The 24,155-nt window shown below is 38.3% G+C and overlaps 1 protein-coding gene across 8 annotated transcripts in view; it reads right to left on the bottom strand.

Moving 5' to 3' along the window:
* GRIA4 (glutamate ionotropic receptor AMPA type subunit 4) overlaps nt 1–24,155 on the bottom strand; it is a 240,246-nt gene that overhangs the window by 86,192 nt on the left and 129,899 nt on the right. For all 8 annotated transcript variants that reach the window (XM_032990755.2, XM_032990747.2, XM_032990754.2 and 5 more), the window contains exon 4: nt 9,551–9,735. In XM_032990755.2, the coding sequence (XP_032846646.1) occupies nt 9,551–9,735 (185 nt within the window). The remainder of the gene's footprint in view (nt 1–9,550; nt 9,736–24,155) is intronic.

The raw sequence follows: 24,155 nt of genomic DNA, 5'->3' as shown, positions 1-24,155 counted from the left end.
AACAGGGAAGCAGAAAAAATTGTGGATGAACGACTGAGCTACTACTCTGTTTAATTCATGTGGCTGGTTAATTTCTGCCTTCCTAAAAGTATTGTGTCATATTTTATTGAAGTATTATGTTTTATTATTATTATTATTATTATCTTAAATTAATTATGCCAGTGATCTAAATATTGTTTGCAAAAATGCCAGTTGATAGCTTCAGTTAATAGACATACTGGAAATTAAGATGAGAAAAAACATATTTTTAAAAATGGTAAAATTTACAACTCGAATAATTTAGAGAAATTCAGCAAACATTATTTTTTCAGGTTTATCACTCCAGTGGCAAAGTATTAAGAGCAGACCAAGAAGGAGTAGGATATGTCACCTTCTGTACTTTTCTCCACTCACATTTATTTACTTTCATTTTGATGGTAGTAATAATAATCAATCTTGCTGTAACAGCCTGCTCCATTCTATTCATCAGAGACATTTGGCTTTCAGTGCTCACACATATATGGCACTTTTCAGCGACATATCTCAAGGCTCTTTAAGGCTGAGGAAGATGAGGATCAGCGATGTCAAACAACACACTGAAAAACTGAATTAGTTAGACAGCTATGAGCAGCGTCCAAGACACTGTGCAGCTACTTCTCTATCATGTTTGTTAATAAGTATTGTTAGCTACTATTAATTGAAGTTTATTGGCTTGTATTTTTTACAAGATTAGCGATACTAATATTTTCGTACGTAACAACTTTACATCCATGTTTAAATTTTAATATTATAAAGTACAGTGTACATCCTTTGTATTATTATGTATCAATTCAGCCATGTACGCTGAAGCATTAAATATGTGACAGATGCTGCATAGCAGTTTTCACCTCTGTGTTTAAAAGGCAAATACAGTCCTAGATGGGCAGTGAGGCTTGATCTTGCTGATACAGAGCACTGACAGAGCTGAGAAAAGTGGTGCTTGTCTACTGGGAAACATCCTGTTTAGTTCTTACAGGCAGGGGAGGGCAGGGAGCAGGGAAAAAAAAACTGGAATCAGCCTGTCTGGCAGACTAGGAGTCAGAGTGATGATTTCTGACAGCAAAACTGATTCACTATGCAAAATTCAGAAGAAAATGCTGTTCACAGTGGACGCCTTGGAAGACATCTAATACATAGAGTGCTGAGGTTTGAACTTTGTTGGATGGAGACTGGTGGGAGAGGATGGAGCTGCTACAGTTGGAAAAAGAAAGGAAATCTATTGCCATTCTTGAAGACAGGAGAAACGTTTTTTTTCTGAATCGCGTCTTGTGTATGTCCATGTGCATGTGTTTATGTATGTATCTGTGTGTACAAATATAGAAACAAATACTTCAAATATTAGTGCATATGAAAAATCCTGAGAAAACAGAAATTAGAGGTAGCAATATGGTCTTTCAGTAAGAAGTAAACATAAAGGTCCTAGGAAAATGCAATTACAGTTAGCGTGTGTTTTTCTGTTTGCTTTGCTGATCTTTGCATGAAGGTCAGTATAGAGACATGATTAGACTCAATTAATTCCTAGAAAAAATCTGCCCAAGAGGACTATCTGGAATTAGGAAGAAGTAGCAGAGTATGTAATAGCAGAGAATGAGGAACCAAAACACTGGAGAAGCATGTTGCCTGGCTTAGTGAAGGATTTTTTCAGCTGTGGTCACTTAAAGGAGCACAGAGGTTGACCTGATCACTCTGGTATTCCTCCTAGCTGTTTCTGATGCAAGAATATCATGGGTTTGCAAGAATCAGTACAAGGTGATACACAGTTCGCCCACTCATAAGGTATTTTTATCTCAAGAGCTGCCTATAGATGTTATTCTGTTTGTAGAATAGAGCTGCTCATGTCAATACCTCACAGTCTGAATTTCAAAACCAGGTCCAAAATCTGCCTAAAAAAAAATCTCAGAGCTCTAAGACTCAGGTCTTTTTTCTGGTACCTTATTTGCTCTGCAGTGTTTAGTATGTGCTGACAATGAGAATTCTGGCACAAGAAGAAATGGGGGACCATAACTGTTAACTTTCAACTTCAGCATTTCATGCTTTTGAAAGCTTCCTTACATAATTTTAAATATCCTTTTAATATAGATCAACAGCAAAAACAAAAAACAATAAAAGGCCAAAAGAAAAGGACTAAAGTATTTACAGCTAACAAAACTATCCATCACAAACTGAATGATTCTTATCTTACACTTTTCAGCTTAATTGTAAAATCTATTTGGATCATTGACTTCATTGTATATCTGAACACATTTCTGAGCACTGAACAAACTGTAAGTAACAGCTGTGAGATCAGCTATGGCTGAGCAAATGACAGTCTGCTTCTCTAGTAAAAAGTGTTATTAGTGTCTGAAGAAGTTAAAAGAACAAATACAATGGTTGAACAAATAACGTATGTTTTCACTGAAATCTTCAAAATTATTTTCTGTGTTATTCTTCAAATCTGACCACAATTTCATTGCTTCATTACACTTCACTCTTGCTTACAAATTAGCACACAAAGAAATAACAAAGAAATCTATGACGTGTATTTACTGAAGGCAAATTATTCGAACTAACTAAATGCAAGTAAATCTTAGAAGAGAGTGGTATGACACATATCCATGTGTTTTGTTATATATTTTTATTCTTCTTTCCTAAGGAAATCATATTTGTGCTACTGAGCTGTCTGTGGATCTTTCTATCAGTTTTCCAGTAAAATATTTTTTAACACATTTGGCAAATTTGAAAGGAAGCCAATGCCTCTGTGACATCGCCAAAGTCATCTAGGACATCTAAGACATTAAGTCTGCACAGTCCTTATTAATACTGGCTGCTGGGTGGATAACAAGAGACCCATATGTTTTTGCCACCAAAGGGATAAGCACCCAGACACTACACCTCCTGTCTGACAGCTACTAGGCAGCACATGGGTACTGTCAACTTGCACATATTTCTTAATTAGCCATAGTAAGTGCTATTTCTTACTTTTTCCGTACATTTTGGGGAAGATTTTTATGGTGCTGGTGGTAGTGGTAGTCTAAGAGAAAAACAAAACCCACAGAAACCAAGGGGGTATCAGTCCTCACTTCTCACAGTTTTAGTAATTCTAAGCACTGCTTCGTTCTACTATATGTAGCTTCTGAACTGCTTCAGATTGTACTGATACAAATTAAGCAAGGAATAAATACTAATGAGAAGGAAAAAAAAAATGTTGTTAAACTGTGAAGCCTGACTTGGCATTTTGTAAATTCACCTTAAATAGGTATCTGGTATTACTGAGAAAGCCCAAGCACATTTCATTTGTAGGCATATTTATTTTGAAACATGAGTTCTCTATTTCAAATAGAAATTCAGTAAATATGTGCTAAGATTAAAGCAATTATTTTCTAATTTTGGTAGATACACCCTTTATCCTTAGGCTGACTTGACTTCTGATTTTCAGTGAATAAGACAGAAATGCAAACAGACACACTATTTTAGAATGCAGGAAAAAAAATAAAATGAAAAGAAGGAGTAAGAAAAGAAGGAAAATTGCTAATTAAAAGTGAGAGAAACACATGAGCCTGACTCTTGCTGTGCCATACCAATAAATTACTATTTTGGCCTGGACTGTTCAGATGCTGTACCGCTTGCTGCCAGTATTAGCAGATTAGCTGGTACGAAATGGAAATCACATTACAGTATGTTTCAAGTATTCATTTAATCTGAAACAGAAAATTCTTTGTATTAAATTCAGGGGAGCACTTTAAAAACATAACTTGGAAAGAAGACACACACAAGCAGAGAATTCTCTGTCTCTCTCATCAACTTTCATCCTTTGATTCAAACAGAATATTTTTGTGCTTTTAAAAGACCACCTGCTGAAAGTGTAGTGAAAAAAGAGATGTTGATAAACAAGGACATAACGATCCTTGAGAGAAGAATATGAATAACTAGAAATGCATTCTGCTATATAAGCTATATCTGTTATATAAAACTGTGGAGATGTAATCTTATCTTTCTGTGTCTTTGTTTTAGCTCATTTTTTCTATCTTACTCTGGTAAGATGGAAAGGTAATGGTAAAAACAATCTCTAATTTCATGCATGTAGGAAAATTGGGCTTTGTCTCTCTAGTCACTTATGCAATACAAATAAAGGACTATCATAGTTTATTTTTTTTAATTAAAAACATGTGGTATATTTTTATTATGTCTGTGTATGGACAGATGAAACAAAGAGCCATGTAATTAAACTGGGGAGACACTTCCTCAGATTTAGTGAGATCACTTATGAGGTTCTAAAAAACATTCTGTTAAGCATAAAGAGTCCTCCATAACTGCTAAGAGTAGGTGTGCTTTCTCTGAAATGGAAACACTGTTTCTGTAAGTTCTGGGGAAGGCTGACATGAAATAGATTTTCATAAAATCAGATTCATGGTTTGAGTTGGAAGGGACCTTAAAGATCAGATAGTTCCAACCCCCTGCCATAGGCAGGGATACCTTCTATCTTCATTTTACTGCTTTTGCTGCTCCTGCATGGGACTGAAACACAGTGTTTTGGGGTTATTTCTGGGGGTGAGCAGCAGTGGCCATGTCAAGCATTGTATCTCCTTCCATAAAGCACTGTGGGGCTACCAAGAACCAAGATACTGCCAAGGCTGCCCTGAGAGGCCACGGCAAGGGAGCAGTCCATGCTCAGACCCACACCACTGCCAGCCATACACTAGGTCTATGCTGGTAAATTAAAATGGGTCAGGACCTGCTTGCACTCCCCAAAGGCAAATCATGTGCACCACTTAAAGTGGGCAAGTAGAGAAAACACTTATGGAAAAAGTCTTGATGCTTGTATTCTTTCAGAGCCTGGATTGCAGGATGATAAGGTCTGTCAGAGGAGTGTCAAATGAGGAGTTTCACTCACAGGTAACAAAAAGGTTTTTCCTGGTTATGTCTGCTGTAAAATATTAAGGAGATAGGGTGTTCTTTCATCATACTGAGAATAAAGTCTAAAAAAAAAGAGCTAAAATTATCTTGGTATTGCTTAAGTTACATCAGATTCTCAAGAGTAGGTGGAGAACTCCTGACTCAGATAGGCAGAAGACGCTGCCTGTCTTAGTGATGAATCAAAGCAACAACACTGTGACCCTGCAGAAATGGAGGTCTTGCTCCAGTGTTGAGTTTAAACAGGGCTTTGAGCTGAGCCATGACAATTGTCACTAATACAGAAACCAAGCAAAATATTTCCACTCACTCCCAAATATCCCCAGTTGCTACTGGAGACTGTACTGTCTTGTGTGGGTGAGCATGAGCAAAGAAGAGGAGCATACCTCTATTAAGAAAACCATCACTTACTTCTAAGTCTTGGCATAGCCTTGAGATGTAAGATCTGAAATATTTTCTGAGACTAAGACAGTAGGCAACAATCCAAGCAAATCAGAGGTAAACACTTCAGTGCAGGCTGAATCCATCTACTGAATTTAATGCTGGCCCTACTCTCCCTTTCTAGACAGGAAATCTGAAAATGAAACTCCATCTCTCTACAGTTCACCCTTAAAAGGACTACAGGTTTGGCCTCAACCTCACCACAGCAACATAAAAACCTGAAAGGAAGATCATATGATGAAAAATGCACATCCTGTGTTGTGCACAGGGGGAGTCTGGATTTCAGATACATCATTGGGTTCCAGAAGATAAATTTTCCCTGAAGACAAGCCTCAAGCATGGAGTGTGGTGGCAGATTCTGCACACACCAAGGCACATAATGAGGAGAAAAAAATGAGAAAAAATAATGATCTACGAAAAGTATAAGAGACAAAAAGAAATAGAAAATGGTAAGACTGAAGTTGCAGAAGTGAGGAAACAGCAAGGTGATGATTTTCTCAGCTGGGCAGCTGGGAGAGGACAGTGAGCAGAAGACACCAGGTCAGATAAGTGGACACCAGGTATGGCAGGGGAGCACCACATGAGCTCACTTTTTGAATACAGGCAGCTAAAAAGTCTCCAGTCTTCACTGCTTGAGGTCCACAGTCATTAGAAGTATGAATGTGTATATATATGGGCAGTCACTTGAAAAGAAACCCACAAGCCCACAAGCCATTTTATTTCCCTTCATTAGCATAGATTTAAGGGCAAAGCACTTTGAGTTACGTTCTCATTACTGAGATTTAATTACTTTTCCTAAATGTTCTGCAGAACATTTACTTGTACATTGCAAAGTATTACAGTATAGTCACAACTTAGGCTCTCAATTACAGGAGAACTAGGCAGGAAAGAAGTTGAGTTAATTAGAGTCACTGAAGCTTAATCAATTCCTCTGTGTATGCAGGGAGGAGCACACCAACTTTTAGTCCATTTGTGAAGCCACCTTACCTGTCTGCTACAGGTTACTAAAGCATTCATGCAAAGGAAAAAAGTCAGTGGCTGATATTTTAAAATGGCTGGTGTATTGGGCTAGACTCTTTCTGCTTCAATCCCATTTTTGATAGACTAAATGTTTTTGTGTCTGAGACTGTTTCTGACTGCCCATCCTTAAGCAGCACTTGACCTCTGAAGGCAAAGTGCTTTCATTTTGGAGCACCAAACCAGAATCTACTTGCAGGTCAGCAGTCTAGGAAGACCAGGACCTTGACGACAGAGAGTAAAGCTGCAGCTCTTCTGAAAATTTTGTATAGCCTGGCTATAATGACATTCCTGTTTGTACAGTGACTTTCCCTTGGAAGGATGGAGAGGATCTCCAGGCATGTTGAGGAAGAAGAGAATTAACATCATCTAGGAAAATTACAGAAATATTCTGAAATATATGAATTCTAATTTAATTAGTTCAAGGGTAAATAGATCTATTTATTTATTATATACGGGCAGTCACTACTATGAAAAGAAAAAAACCCGTATGTGCAAAACCCAATTTCTCTGACTTCATTAGCATAGATTTAAGGGCAAAGGCTTTACACTTAGGTGTGAATAAACACTAGCACAAGTACAGAAGAGCTCATTTCCTGGGTAAAATTCATCCCAACCAAAATTAGACAGTAGTCAGATGAATCACTTCCTAAAACTGTTTGTATGACTGACTAAGATATAAGTATGTTTCAAGTTAGGTGTTAACTCCTACTCTCCACTTTCCCTCTGCAGTTAACGGAAAAAGGACTCAATTAGCTTTCAGGCTAGCCCTGAAAAGGTGTTAGCCAAATTCAACACGTCCGATTCAGTCTGTTGAGGCCAGGCACTTCATTTTTATGACTTACCATGCCTACATTAAGTATCTATTTTAGACATGTAAGATCCAGACCTGCATGAAGTCAGAGGAGGTCAAAAACCTAATCACATTAATATCAATATCCAATTCAGTTCTGCATGATCTAAATGAAGCGCACTGGTTATCTTCCTAAAAAGGACCTGACTACACAAGTGCCAATCTAGAAAGAAAAAGAATAGCAGCTCCTAGAAGCAAATAAAATGTACACGTGAACTCAGTGAGATCGAAACGTGTACGGGGTGACTTAGTTTTGCTTTGAAACTGAGTAGATACTCAGTAGATACACCTACACAGGATAGTGGGTGTATTTCAAGAATTTTGGTAATATAGCATAATTTTTCTAAGTCACATTTGCATGCCATGTAAAAGAAATCAAGTACATACACATGCTCACATACACAGAGTTGAGAGAGAAATTATTTTTCTGAATGTATTTCAAAAGACCCTCAAATGGGTGTTCTGTTTTACTATAACATAGACTGAACCGGGGGAGGATTTAATTATAAGCTATAGAAAGCAAGTGTTAAAGCATAATGGCATTAAGAATCAAAAAAATGGCCAAATGAATACATAAAGCAATATGGCATCATTTATTCTCCTCTTGGCAACAGTCATAGAAAAAGTCCTTGTTAAATCAGCCATACTATTAATTCTCAGTTTCCTTCTTTATCTTCTGCCAGTGAAAGCAAAATTGACATACATATTTCTATGAGTACTATTTTATTAATTTATGTACCACAAACGATATTTCATATTTCTGTGGCTCCAGTAGCAGATGCATCATGAACGTTTTTGCAACAAAATCTTCAAAATTCTCTATTGTGCTAGCAAAGAGAAGCAGCGTGACTGTGGAGGATCTACCACCAGCAGATGGCATTCATCCCCTGCCATTCCTGTTGCAGCGACAGCAGCAGGTACTGAACGGCACACTTGCACCACATCAGCATAATATGTGGGATCATGCAAGATGCAGATAGTTAACTGTTGTGGTTTGAGCCTACTCAGCAGCTAAATGCCACACAGTCGCTCACCCACCCGCCCCCCACTTGGGAATGGGGAGGGAATCAGAGGGGCAAAGGGAGACTCGCGGGTTGAGATAAAAACAGTTTAATAACAGTAACAGAACAATACACTGACAGCAGTATCAGTGGGTAATGTACAATACAGCCGCTCACCGACCAACCAACACCCACCTGCTCCTGGCCAGCCATCCCAAACACAAAGGCCCCACAGCCACACTCCCAGAAGCAAGAGCCCCTCCCAGCCCACTCCTGCCTTTATATGGTGAGCACAGTGTCACATGACAGGGGATATCGGCCAATCGGGGCCCAGCCCTCCAGCTGTGCTCCCCCCGCCCCCGCACACAGGTGAGGGCACTGGGCCCTGGGGAGCCCCTGGGGTCTCAGGGTGCTGCAGCTCCTCCCGCTGCCAGACCAACGGGAGCTCTAGGCCAGCCCCAACCAGGACATCAACCCTAAATTGTTTTCTCACAATTTGACAAAATGCTCCTTTCAAAGCATTATTTTATTTTTTCCATCATTCAAGAAGGAGCTCATACATAAGCACTATATAGAGATAGATTTGCCACATCAGAGCAGCAGGATTTCATATTCACTTTATACACTGGAATAGGTACTACCCAGGGCAAGCCAGTTTGTCTGGACCAGTATTTTCTTTATCTAATTGCAGCTTTCTATGAATAACTTATGGAAGAACCTGACCTTCCTTCCCAGTTCAATAGCACCTTTATTCCACTGTTCTTCATGTTCATAAATAGTCTGCTAAGGTAATAAAACTATCAGTTTAAATATGCGTAGTAATAATTTTAAAGCATTTTATGGCTAGAAATACATGGCCTATGCTATTTGTTGAATAGAAAGTAATACCGGATTCAAATAAGCTTTTTTTTCCTCAAACAAAACTGAGATTTACCCCCATGAAAGCACGTACGGAGGGCATCTTGGCAATTCAGCCACACCATGTTGTTCTGCCAGCACTAAGACTTTGGTACAAGATGTATCAGGCATGGAGGTGCTGGGATACAGGGCCAAATGTGCAGCTGCCCTGTCTGCTGGCACCCTTCACCCACAGACCTGCTGAGGGGGGGTGTGCTCACTGCACTGATGTGCTGTCTGTCAAGACAAGAATTATATAGGAAAAAGGAAAAGACAATGGAGCAGGCAAGTGGATGTACAAATATGGGCCCATGAAGAAAAACAAAAAGAGCAAGCAACCTCATTTCCATGAGAAAATAAAATGCAGTGCACAATGGTATCTCATCTGGAGTTTCAGTAACGTGCTTACAGTGATGTTAAAAGCAGGTATTACCTGTTCTAAGAGATTCTGAAGCCTCTCTATTTCACAGTCTATTACAAATTTCTTTTCTTGCCTTCGGTCCAGATCTTCTAAAAGGCGCCTGTAGCTGGCATCGTTAAAATTCTCCACACAGATGGCACTGACTTGCCAGCTATTTTGTCCTGCTTTTTCCATAATAGCTTGAAGTATTGAATAACCTAAAAGAAAAGGATACAATACACTAGTAACACAATCACTGCGTTTTATGAATAGGAATTTTCTTTAATCAATATTATGTCTTTTAATATTTGCTATTGCAGGGAAGGGAAAAAGAGACTATATGTACCCCTATCTATGCTGCTAACCATGATCAGCACTCACTATGCAATTAACAAAAATTACAATTGCTGTGATCGGAATGCTTGGAACAATTCTCAGCATTATGGATAATCTTCATTTGATTTATACACATAAACTCTTCCAGTCAAGCATTCAGTTTCTCAGATTGGTTTTGTACAGGTTTCTGTATCTGGGCATTTCATGACACAGCGAAGAAAAAAATCAGAGCCTACTCATTCACCAGAAGTATTTGTATTCTACAAAAGCAGTATGCTAGACATTCAAATGCTTTGCTTTTTTTCTTTTTTTTTTTTTTAACAATATTTAATCCAAGCAGTTTTTAATGGTTCTTAGTAAGAATTCATTTTTTCATTTATTTATATATATACATATATATCCCAGTATAAATGTATAGAAATACAATGCAATATAAAAATTATATTGACCTATTTCAGATATTCTATATAGCTTTAATCAATGTATGCAAAGTGATTAGAGGTCAATGAATGAAGGGCATCATAGAAGCATCAATTATTACTACTGGTAGGATTCTTGCTCTTTATCACTGTAAGTATTTAGTGCTCCCTTTGTCATCTTTGAGCCCATTCACAGAAGGGAAAGCCAGCATCCTCTCAGAGGTCAGGTCATCTGCACCCACAGGGCAGGCTCCCTGCTCGCAGGCTCAGCGTGCCCTGGCCCACCAGCCCTTCTCCTTCTTCCTTCTCCTATTTTTTTTTTTTTTTCACGCAGGATGTGCAGTACAGAGGCAGGAGAAGAGGTTGTGACATATCTTAAGACAGCTTGCAAGTCTCACCTTGACTTGCCCAACCAATACTTGAAGAAGGAAGCACATATTATTCCATCTTTTATCAGAGTAAATGGTGAATTCATTTAAAGCAATGAAGATTGCACACCTCAGATCCACAGTTAATGTTTAAGAAAGACAAAAAGGGCAGATATGTTTGTCAGTAACACACTGATACAAATGATACAACATAGAGAATGCCCCCTGTCTCGAATCACAACACAAAATATTGTGGCTTTTACTCATTATCTGTCTGAATTTTCCCCACTAGCTTTAAACGAAAGATTCTACCTCTTGAAAACTGTCTTTAGTGATGGAGCTACACAGTGGTGGCTTCTTTCTCTCTTCAACAAGAGGGTCCTCCTATGTATGAGTGCAGTGACACCCACCTGTCATTTTAATGCACTTGAAGATGTCACTGCATGACAGATTCCATGTATAAAGCACTATCAGACATTCCCACAGACTGCAAGAGGAATCTTCGTAAGGTACATTTCAGAAAAAGTACTTTTGAGTGTGCTGGTGCAAATTAATTATCAGAAGACCTACAAAACCACCAAAACCCAAGTTAACCACCAGAATAATAGAAGTGGACAATAGTTTCATCAGAATATGAAGATTTTAGGACACATGAGAAACTAATTATCTTGCAAATCTAGGAGTAGCTGTTTTTCTACTGGCTCCTATGACATGTGCAGTCTTTGAAATATTAACTTAAAATCTTTATCTTCTTATCATTATGATAATATGCACTAGTAATCTGAAATGAACATTTATTAGGTTTTTCTTTCCAATTCAGATTACATATTTAAGATCAAAATACAAACAACTGTAATGAATGTATACCATATTTTATTGTATAAATGAGACATTTATTATATGAAACAGTATTTTATCTTAGGAAATGAATTCAGATACTTGATGTGTTGAGTATTAAAACATTTCTGTACTCAGCATATATTTTTAACCTGATGACTGTTATTTTTTTCAAAGAACCATACAGCTTTCCTGTTAATTGCTGCATAATTATTCTGCTTTTCCTGTTACTATATTCAATCTCCTTTTTGCCTGTAATTATCTCTGCAAATCATGACAAGATTCTTTCCCAAACATTGTATTTCTTCCTTCATTTCCTATTAATTTCCATACATAGACATACATTAAAAATACTCCAGTGTTACAGGGGTTCCTGCTTCATTTACACTGTAACTTTGATTTGATCTTTGGTACAAAGGCAGTCAACATTTACTGAATTCAGCTTCCTGACACAAATTAACATTTTCTTTGATTCAGAATGAATGGTGTTTGAAACAGCAATTGACATGCTCTCATTCCTTTCTTATTTTGCTTGGACAACTTTACTAAGATGTGTTTTGATCAAACTGGGAATTTATCCCAACATAAAGCACGACAAATATCAGACAAACACATAGAAAAGCTTTTCTTCTACCTTGGATCAAGGTTTGACTTGCCACATTGCATTAGCAACTGCCATCATTTAGGCATTTGAAGCTTCTGTAGCTTCTTGTCAGTAGCTGGTACTCAGATGTGTGTTTTCATGTGAGCATGTCTTTCACATATAGCATAATACAGCTAAATGGTAGTAACTGGATATGGTGCAACATCTCCATCAGAACAGTTCAGAATCCAGTGAGTCATCTATTCAGTGTGCAGGAACAATTTTTAATATAACAGACTGACAAGGGTGGAGTTTACACAGAATGAATAAAGGCATTCACAGGCTCAGTTGGCATAAAAATTAGACATGCTGAGGAGAATGCTTATTTGTCCAAAATAATTGGCTACAGCTGACAGGGAAAAAAAATTAGTTGTATGTACTGCTGTAAACATTTTATAAAGCAAAAAACCTGAAACTAACCTGGGGTAATTCTCAGAAGCTGACTGCAGGATTTCTATTTAGACAAAATTCTTAAACTTCAGGAAGATGTTTGCTCAAGTAAAGACAGCAGACAAGAATCTTACAGCTCCAGTCTAAAAGTTATTTATTTTCTGGTTATCTGCTGTTTATCCTCAGTCATGCTACAGACAGATGAATGATTCATTTTCTGGAATACAATCCATCCCATGTATTGTGGAATACTATTTGTTGCATAGGAATAAACTATAAAAACCCAGGTTAACTCATTTCAGTTGAGATACATAATCAATGTTTTTCAAAACAGTATTATTTAAAAAAATGTTTACGACTGTGACAATAAATGAAAGGTGAACTCTCGCAAATGGATAGATAGATAGATAGATAGACAGACAGACAGATATAGTAACCCCTCATCATGAACTAATTCAACCTTAAAATGCAGGTAACTAATTTATCAGAAAATACAAATTATTGTGCCCAAACACAACCGGTTGAAGTTTGGAAATCTGTATCAGTAAGCTCCTGGTCCTTCACAGAGTTTGGCTTTTTTTTTTTTTTTTTTTTTTTTAAATTAGCAAATCTATGAACAAGATAAATCACCAATACAACTGCCTGGAAACACAAATGAAGTCCTTCACAAACACAAGGACACTATATGCAAGAGCAGCTTCTTTTTCCTCTTTATGGACCTATGATTCTCAGGAATTTTCATCAAATGACCTGGGATGACATGTTTGCCAACTGCTTTCTGTAGGTCATTGCTCAAATGTAGATACTATCGACAACTGCTTAAGGACCGGTAATACCAATACTGAAACCAAACCAGAGACAGGGGAAGTCTGCAAATATTTTATTTTCTTGATCCTTTCTCTCCTTGCTTTTCTGTTCTCTGGTCAGGTGGAATTGCAATGATACAAATGACTGCTATTTTTTTCCCCAAAACATAACACACACTCATCATGTTGGGAAAAAAACCCCACAAATATGAAAACTAAGAGTTACTGTATTCATTTCCTGTAAAATCAGAGCTGGAGTTGCCTACCACAGGGAATCTATATATTGGGGTTGATATTACAGCTAAGGGCTTTACAAACAAAATCTCAGATTTTTTTTAACTTAATTCCATACTCCATAGGCATTTTTCCATTGCAAAATGCATCAGCCACACAAAAACAATGTCAGATGTGCACCTTGCCTTCTATCTGTTTAGAGAGAGATTAGCATTTCTTCACAAAGACTTTGATATTTTCTGGAGGCCAAAGTGTGTAAAACATTTGAGCAATTTTGGTATTTAAGAACAAATTTTAAGTGAGAGTTTGGGAGTCCAGGATTTCTCCCAGTCATTGAAACATTGCTGTAATTGGAGCCATACACATCTACCCTTAACCCAAGTAGCTGAAATCATGAGCAATCTTTTTGATTTTAAAAGTTCAGTGGCCTTTCAGGTTTTTTTATTTGCCTTCTGCTGTACCAGCTAGGCTCTCCCCTACCCAATTTTGTTTCAGCAGTCAATGACTTAATTTAATTTATTTCCATTTAAATGAAAAGTACAATCTGATATCTAAATCTCTTCAGTGTGTTCAGAATAAACTAAAGAGATAGAGAAACATTTTCTTGACTTATTTTTCTGCTGAAATGCACATGGTTGGCTTGTTTCCTTTTCTTTCTTTTCCTTTTTTTTTTCTTTTTCTTCCTGCTTGCTTGCTTGCTTTCACCAGAAATATTTCAATGATCAATTACAGTGTTATAATTACATTTCAATAACTTTCATCTTCCGGCAGTCTTTTAATTCTGGGAAACTGTTTCCCCCGCCCCTCTAAGTGCAGGCAAATCATTCCTGATGGTCTTGCCAGGAGACAGATAGCAAAGCATCTGCTTGCTCCAAACAGTAGTAGTCCCAGTAATAATTCTTATTTTGGAACCGTTGTGCAGGAAGTAACTTCTTATTAATTTTCTACGATGAAGAGGCTGCAATATTTGCATATTATTACTGTATTTCACTCTGGTTAGCAGACTGACAATACTGAATGACACAAGTCAACAGGTTAATACACTTGGAAACAGCATATGCAGTGTATTTGTTACGGCCCCAGGAGTAGAAACATCTCTGACTAACATGGGTCTTTTCCAAAGATGGGCATCATATACTGCACATTACTGAAATGCAAATTCATTTTCTTCTCTTTCTGGTACAATTAACTTTCAAATAGGAATTGATCCTGTTCCCAAGATTAGCTATTATCCCAACAGCCACAGTCACTGAAATACTGGAGGTATTTTATGAAAGCTACTTTTATCTATTGGAATTCGTATTAGGATCAGTAGAAGAAATAAATTTCTTATAAATCCAACACACAGCAGAAGTGAAGAAAAAATGATCAAATCATTTGGTATGGATAAGCCAATATATTTGTCATTCAGAACTGGATTCATGTCACTTAACTCTAGCTGTCTATAAAGTGGTTTTCTGAAATTAATCATCGAAGCTTTCGAAAGAGACACATATATCCCATAAAAAAGCATTTTTTTTTGTCCTAGATATCTATCTCAGAGGTGCTTTTCTCTTTCTTCGATGAATACTGAAGGAGTCTGGACACGAGGCTTAGTGAAGATGCCTACCATTTATCTGGCAAAATCTTGGTGAGATGAATCCAGACACTACAGTGATGAAAACCATGCAAGTAATTTACAGTATGAGTGATGCATGATTGTAGATTGAACCACTAACTACAAACTCTCAAACTCAACTGTATTTTAATTTTCCTCATTATGATTAATACCTTTCTATTAACATGATTTTGTTTTAAATTTTTGGTCAGTGTACAGCTTCCAGAACTCAAACATAATCAGCAAGATTTATAAGCTCTGTCATATAACCTTTAACATAAGATAACTCATTTACATGGCCAATTTTCTTCCTCATTTGGAGTTGGAGCCCAAACATTCAACAAAAAGTACACACAAACTGCTCAATTTAGATGACAGAATGTGCTGGGTTTGTGTGGTGGGATTTTTGGAAGCAGAGGAGGGGGTTACAGCAGTGGCTGTGAGAAGCTTCTTGAAAGCTCCCCCAGCTCCAAGTCGAACCCACTCCTGGCCAAGTCCAAACTGGTTAGCGATGGTGGCTGCACCTCTGCAAGAACATATTTAAGAAGGGGAACCTGGGAGGAGGTTGAGGACTTGTGAGGAAGAGTTACTAGAAGGACACCTATGCGAACATCCAGGTCAGTGGAAGGGAGGAGGAGGACGTGGGGGAGGTGCACTGGAGCAGAGACCCCTGTGTCCCGTGGTGAGACAGTAGGGCAGCCCCCCTGCCACCCATGGAGGTCCGCAGTGGAGCAAAGATCTTCCTGCAGCCAGTGGAGGAGCTCACACCAGAGCAGATGTCTGCGTTTAAAGGAAGCTGGGGCTCTGAGGGGAAAAGAAGCCCCCAATGTTGTAGTTCAGCACCAGGACCCACACTGAATCAGTATGGGAACAGCTGCATCCCATGGGAAGGACTCACACTGGAGAAAGTTCATGGAGGACTGCCTCCAGTGAGAGGGGAGCCATGTGGAACAGGGGAAGAATATGCAGTGTTTCCCTCTCTTTCCAAGAAGGAAGGAGCGGCGAGCTGACTGTAATCCCCATCCCCTGCCACCTGCACTCCTGGCAGGGAGGAGGTAGAGAGATCAGGAGTAGAGCTGAGCCCAGGGAAAAGGGAGGGGTGGAGGGAGGCATTTTTTGGATGTGGTGGTGCTTCTCACTGTCCCACCTTCTCTGTTAAGCATTGTTTTTGTTAGTGTTTGAATTAAAGTGGTAGCTTTTTCTTCCCCTAATGAGTCTGTTTTTTTCCCATGATTGTAATGGGTGAGCCACACCTCTGTGTCTTTATCTTGATTCCTGATCCTTTTGCTTATTTTTTCTCCTTCCCAGTGCTGGGGGGTAAGGGGTGAGTGAACGGCTGCACGGTGCTCAGTTGCATTCTGGGCTCAAACCATGACAGAGTGAAAGCTAGAACTACAGCTGTGTTCTGAGTCCTTCTTGGGTCTAGTTCACAGAAATGACACATAGATTGGAGAATAAGATGGGGAGCTCAAGAAATAATCCCATCTTTTCTTCTCTATCCCTCAATGTCCCAAGACAGATAAATTATACTTAAATCATTCTAGACAGCTATCTTTCTTTGGTCCTTAAAAATCTCTGAAGAGGATTCTGTAACTTTCCGTGTAATATATTCATTGCTTAATTATCCTTATGATTAGGAGATATTTCCTAAGTCTAACTTAAGTCTCCCCTGGCACAATTTAAAGGCACTCATTCTTGTCCTATCTCTAGTAGACCTGGAGAACAGGATGTTCCCTTCTCCTTTAAAGTAATCCTTTACATAACTGAAGACTGTTGTTTCATTTCTTGTCTGTCTGTACTTCTCTTGCTGAAACATGATTCTTTCAGGTTTTCCTTGTGGAACATGTTAGTCTAGATTCTGACAACTTTCCTTGCTTTCCTCTGGATATATTGCAATTGATCCAAGTCATTCCTGAACTGCATTGGTGAAAATGGGATATATTTCAAAAACGTATTCCAAAGTGCACACAGTCCTTTCCACTGTTTATCATCTCCAAGTTTAACGAATGTATTCTGTATTTCTTCATCCAAGTCATTAATAAAGATACTGGAAAAAACTGCAACCAGAATAGATCACTACTTAATAACTCCTTATTTGACAGTGAACCTCATATACTTCTTTCTGAGTACAAGTGTGTGACCAGTGTTTGATGTATCTTCTAGAAATTTCATCAAGACAAAATTTCTTTAGCTCATTGTGGTGGGTTGACCTTGGCTGGACACAAGGTGCCCACCAAGACACTCTATCACTCCCCCTCCTCAGCTGGACGGGGGAGAGGAAAATATGATGAAGGGCTTGTGAGTCAAGATAAGGACAGGGAGAGATCACTCGCCAATTACTGTCATGGGCAAAACAGACTCAACTAAAGGAAATTAATTTAATTTATTACCAATAAAATCAGAGGAGGATAATGAGAAAATAAAATTACATCTTAAAGACACCTTCCCCCCTGTCTCCCTTCTTGCCAGGCTCAACTTTACTCCCGATTTTCTCTAACTTCTCACTCCCCAGCAGTGCAGGGGGATGGGGACTGGGGTTGCAGTCAGTTCAAGAAACTTTGTCCCTACCGCTCCTTTCTCTTCACACTTTTCCCCTGCTCCAGTGTGGGTCCCTCCCACAGGAGACAGTTCTCCACAAACTTCTCCAATGTGAGTCTTTCCTACAGGCTACATGTCTTCACAAACTGCTCCAGCATGGCTCCTTTCCATAGGGTGCAGTCCTTTGGGAATCGACTGCTCCAGTGTGGGTCCCCCACAGGGTAACAAGTCCTGCCAGCAAACCTGCTCCAGCATGGGCTCCTCTTTCCAGGTCCTGCCTGGAGTTTGCTTCCAAGCAGGCTTCAACGGGGTCAAAGCCTCCTTCAGACTCATCCCTCTGCTCTGGCATTGGGTCCTCCATGGGCTGCAGGTGGAGATCTGCTCCACTGTGGACCTCCACGGGCTACAGGAGACAGCCTGCCTCAGCATGGTCTTCACCACGGGCTGCAGTGGAATCTCTGCTCCAGCACCTGGAGCATCTCCTGCCCCTCCTTCACTGACCTTGGTGTCTGCAGAGTTGTTTCTCTCACATATTCTCACTCCTCTCTCTGGATGCTGCTGCACAGCAATTTTCTCTCCTTCTTAAATACATTATCTCAGAGGCACTACCATGGTTACCGATGGGCTTGGCCTTGGCCAACGATGGGTCCATCTTGGTGCCGACTGGCATTAGCTTTGTTGGACATGGGGGAAGCTTCTGAAAGCTTTTCACAGAAGCCTCCCCTGTAGCCCCCCACTACCAAAACCTTGCCATGCAAACCCAGTACACTCATTTATCAAAATTTCATGTGAATTCTGTAAAAAATTGTGCTAGAATGAGACACCCATTTTTTTCCCAAAGTCTACAAAACCTATTACTTTTTAATGAAAGGAAATTTGCTTTATCTCACAAGATTTGTTCCTGAAAAATCCATGTTCAGGTTTACTTAACTTTTTAAATTCTATGTACTTTCAAATAAATCTGTTATGACGTAGGTTGTGAATTAACTCACCTCTGCGCTATCAATGACCAGGATACATTTATTACAGATGGACCTGAAACAAAACTGAGGAAATAATGGATCCATTTAGCCATTTCCTCTATCACTATTTTGCTTCAAAGATTTTAGAATATTTGATGATAAAGTTATCTCTATGATCTGAGTTTATGTTTCTTGCCTCCCTGAGATGTATGACCTTGACTATTCTCTTGGTGTTGTGAAACACTTCCAAAACAAGCTCTACCAGTAATTTATGGTCAGAATTTTTGTCCTTCTTTCTCTTAATCCTGTGGAGACTGGTACCTGTGCAACTTCATCTGCAGTATTTAATAATCCTTTTTTCCTGAGGAGGACATAAAGCTACAAGAAAGTGCTGTCAATATATTGCAACGATGACCTTTTTTTAAAAAAAAAAAGTCTTAAGTGGATCAACAGCGTGTAAGTTATGTGATTTCGGTGAGCATATGGGAGGAGGTTTGACTCACTCCACAACAGGAATTCATGATCAAAGATTCAGGCTATGTCAGGTCCCATTTATGCTACACCCACTCTGCAGCAAGATTTTTCCCCTTCTTTGCATTTCAGAGTCTGCAACCCTCATATGAATTACACTGTAAAGGTGTCTCATCAGAATGCCAAGTGATAAATATGAGTGGAAACTTGAGAGGGACTGAAGAAAAGCTCTGTTTTTCAAGGCAGTCTGATAGTTTTGCTCATGCTTTCACAGTTCTAAGATATCCATTACCCTTCCCACTTCACTATCTTCTAACTACTGTCAAAGTCCAGTAACATTTCTTTCGACAATTCTGTATAGAGACGAATCCATCCAAGCACATTTACATATATACACCAGAAGTACATTTATGTACCTTGTTAGCATTTCATATTTTATTTGCTTTTATTTGTCTATTATTTAGCTATGCCAAAGAGTTCAGCTAGAACTGGCTCGGGTGAGAAGTCTTTGGTTCCTCTGAAGTTTACAAACAGCAAGACAAATTCTTAGCAAATTTTAGCAAACACTTACTACAGAGCTTTGAATGCTAAATCAGAAACTGGATGTAATTACAGTGGTATCAGAACCTCACCAACCATTACCTTTAAAAAAAAGCAATCAAGCCACTGAGTGGAAATAACAGAGAAAAAGAAGAAGCAGGTGCTAGGCTTACCCTCTGTCAGACCAGCATTTAAAAGTAACTATAGAAGCTAGACAGTCTCTCTGAATAACCAGTTATTTGATATGTCATCTTGAGCCTATCATGAAGGCTAATATATATCAGTATTTTTTAAAAAAGTAAAGAAAACAGGAAAAAGTGAACTTATTTTGGAAGAAAATAGAGTGTGTTCAGAAATTTAACTTATGACCATCCTTTTTCTTTCTTCTTCTTCTTCCTATATATTTGACAAATATCCAGCTTAGCTGTAAATATTGCTTTTTTACATTATAGCTTAAACTTTACTTCTTTAGCACAATATCTTAAAGTCAGAATTATTAATTTCACTAAAACCTATAGTCTGTAATGTTGATACTAATAAATTATCCATCTTACACAATATCTTCACTGATGTAAAGCTGTTTCCCAGAAATTGATGGCTTCCCAACAGCTTACCTCTCTATCTCAGTTTAAGAGGATTTTGTTTGCTCTATGATGTTATACAATTGTATGTAGACTTTTGTTTAAACAACATCTAAAAGAACCATGTCAAAGAATATTAAGACTGCAAGCTAAAGCACTCAAGAGCTGGTGTATCTTAGAATTAACAGTACCCTAATGTATTCTAATTAATGTATTATAGTGCTGTCTTTAATTATATCGTCACATATTATTTTTCCCCACAAGGCATCTGCCTCAGTCAGTGTGTAAGATACCTGTGCCCTAGGACAGAACTGACTGTGGATACTAAATGAGGACCTTGATGTCAGAACTTCTGCCTCCTTTCTATGGGAATTTGTTAGAAAACTAGTCATTTACTATAAAAGTACTATCTGACAATCTCTTCCTGTCATCATTAATGCAAGAACAATCTTCAGACTGAAACAACAGGCATTCACACTAAGAAGCATTAATTTTAAGAGAGTCGCAAGCTTATTGCTCTCTATATGCACATGGCCATGTCCATATTTATTGGTGGTTACACAGCAGAAAATTTATAGGACCTTACTCCTTCTATAAGTTCTACTTGTGGATCTCAAGAACATTATTTCTGATTTTAAATTTCAGTTAAGATCTTTCTGAAATCTATATTCTTAAGTATTCAACTTTTTCAGAAAAAAAGTAACATTTCCTGACAAGAGAAACTTTAAAATTTTGATGCTATAATATGGTTACCTTTTAACTGAAATGAGTCTGAAATAAGTCTTACTATTTCTTTTAAACTGACACACAAGCCAAAGATTTATTAAAAGTTGATTGTTGTCCCCGTCCAGCAAACAACTAACAATTTGGAGATAAACCTAAAGACATATGATTTTCTTCCAGTTCCTAAAACTAAGTCATTGCTTTTCTGATGTAGACCAGAATTAAGATGTCATTCTTTCTTTTTGGACTGGAGCAACAATTTGGGAAACATCCAAAGATTTCATATAGTGGCTTTTATTGAAGTGTAATGACAGTGATCATTCCCCTGTACTTGGCACTGGTGAGGCTGCACCTTGAATCCCATGTTCAGTTTTGGGCCCCTCACTACAAGAAAGACATTGAGGTGCTGGAGCATGTCCAAAGAAGGGTAACGAAGCTGGTGAAGGGTCTAGAGCACAAGTCCTGTGAGGAACAGCTCAGGGAATTGGGGCAGTTTAGCCTGGAGAAGAGGAAGCTGAGGAGAGACCTTATCGTTCTCTACAACTACCCAAAAGGAAGCTGCAGTGAGGTGGGTGTTGGTCTCTTTTCCCAAGTAACAAGTGATAGGACAATAAGAAATGGCCTCAAGTTGCACCAGGAGAGGTTTATATTGGATATTAGGTAAAATCTCTTCACTGAAAGGGTTGTCAAACATTGGAACAGGCTGCCCAGGGGAGTGGTTCAGTCACCATCACTGGAGGTACTGAAGAGAAGCGTAGATGTGGTGCTTAGGGACACAGTTTATTGAGAAGTGTAGATGCGGTGCTTAGGGACTTGGCAGTGTTAGGTTTACAGTTGGACTTGATGACCTTAAAGGTCTTTTCCAACCCAAATGATTCTATGAATAATCTTGCACCTCCAAGACACTTCATCTGAGGGACTGCAAGTATCACTCTCAACTAAATCCTGAAAATGGCCTAGAATCTGAGTTTCTTAAATAGAACAAAACCCTACAATGAAGAAAAGCAGTGAGAAAACATTTTAGTAAGTTCTTCTAAATGCTCCAAGAAAATAAATACATATATATGTATGTATATATGTAAATAGTTTATATGAATTTGTACAAAACAGCATGCAAAGAAATTACAGAATTTTTAAAGGAGGAAAATGAACAAATAGAGATTGTTTCAGCTCTTTCTACCCTCTTCTCCCTCTTCTCACCCCTCCTCTGACAAGAACTGATGGGGAAAAAGGCACTTAATAACCTTGCCTCGTGTGTCTTCACGGAATTTTTTATCAGTCATAGATATGCAGAACTGATCTATCCCAGTGATGCTATGAGTAAGACAGTGAATGTAACAACCAGATACTTGAACAGAGAAATGGGGAGGAAGAAGGATAGAGTGATGTGATCTTCATACAGGACACTGGAATACTCCTACATGACTAAATCCTTTTTTGGTGTCCACATTTAAAGAATTTATGCTAAAATATTTGACAGAGTTCAAAGAAGCAAATCAGAATGATTTGAGGCCAATATATAAAACATGCCTTGGAGTAAGAGTCTTACAGGAGAACTTAACTCAACTGAAAGTCCTATGGCTAAGCCTTAGCTATTTACTCCAGCCTCCTTCTGCAGGCAGTGGATGGAAACAGGCACCCTCTGAAGGTAATTCATGAAAACTGTTATCATTTATCTCTCTCATGCATTTTCAGGGGAGAAGAAATTCTCCCATGTTTAAAATTAAAAATTCTCAGGTTCAGTGTCATGAACACTATTAACATAGTAGTGTATATATGTAAAAAGCAGGACTAAAAGCAGCCTGCAATATTAGCAAAGTATCTTTTTGCTACTCACATGTCTTTTAATTTAAGTTTTTCTGGTTTTGTATATGCATTTTACATATGAAGATACAACTTTTCATTCAAGTAGCATTAAAAGTTAGATTAGTTTTATGCTTCTCTTGTGGAGGATGGGCAGTTACACATAGGTTTCATTTGATTATTCTGGTGAAGGGATTTGCATACAATTACAGAGAAAATTTGAGTTCCTAGCAGGAACAAACGCAGGATGAAGTACTCACCATATGATTAGACTAATTTATTAAGTCCCACTGAGGCAAACTATATTCTAAGAAGTAATCATAAACTCATGTTCAAAGCTCTGTTAGAATGAATATATTTAACAATTCAAATTAAATTTCAGCTGTAGGAACTGACATTTAGTGGGAAACATGGAAATGGGCAAGGTATAATGAAAAGATAACAAGTAAAAGAATACAGACATTAAAGGCTGTGATTACTCTGTCTGAAAACAGCCCAGGATAGAAAATTGTGATAAAATCCTGGCAAGTTTCTTGTATTAAATATATGTGGATCTAGACTTTGCTTAGTTCTAACTGACCTTGGCATTAACGGCTGAAAACAAACACAGTGACCGGTCAATAACTGCTCCATAAAAGTTAAGTGCCTGTGACGTTTCATTACACAATGGCACTTGTGTTGACCATTTTGAAAGCAAATGGTCTTAAGAACTTCATTCATTTTAGAGCTGGGTGTTTTTCTTCCCCTGAACAGCTGTTTATTCACAGAAAACTGCACTCTGGTGATATCCCAAGTCTTAATGAACATGACTGAGTTTTTCTGAATATGATTGGCCAGAATTAAAAATGACAAAGGTTTCACAAAACATGGAAACAGCATCTAATACAAATGGACATTTCTTAAATGTTTCCATTTAGGGCATCTCCATGAATAGAAACAAAAGGCACCCTTTGGTATCTGCTTAACAGTTACCCAGGAGAGCAGTGGTAGCAAGATACTCTCTCCCACACTCAGAAAGTACAGGACTCTGAATGGGTCACGGCATGCCCCTGAGTCCACTGTGTCATGATCATTAGGACTGAGTGTCCCAAGTGATTTAGTCTTCATCCCTTCATCTGCAGCACCTCCGCAACATAAAAACAATGCTAAAATATTCACCAAGGCAGAGAAAGACAGACAAAATTACTCTGCAGTGTGGTACAAAGAATATTTATCAGAGAGGTGGGAAACTTTTATTGCAATCTTTGCTTCAGTGGCTAAGTAGTTTATAAAAGAATATCCAAAAAAAAAGTATGCAGAGGATGTGGGAATTGGCTGCAAAAACTTAAGGAGGAGAAAAGTAAAAATACAACAGAGGGACTTTCTATATCTGAGAGGAATGAGAAGTGAG

This window comes from Tyto alba, unplaced genomic scaffold (genome assembly GCF_018691265.1).
Source record: "Tyto alba isolate M040663 unplaced genomic scaffold, T.alba_DEE_v4.0 Super-Scaffold_2, whole genome shotgun sequence".
Classification (NCBI taxonomy): domain Eukaryota; kingdom Metazoa; phylum Chordata; class Aves; order Strigiformes; family Tytonidae; genus Tyto; species Tyto alba.
This window is presented reverse-complemented; position numbering and strand designations above follow the sequence as displayed.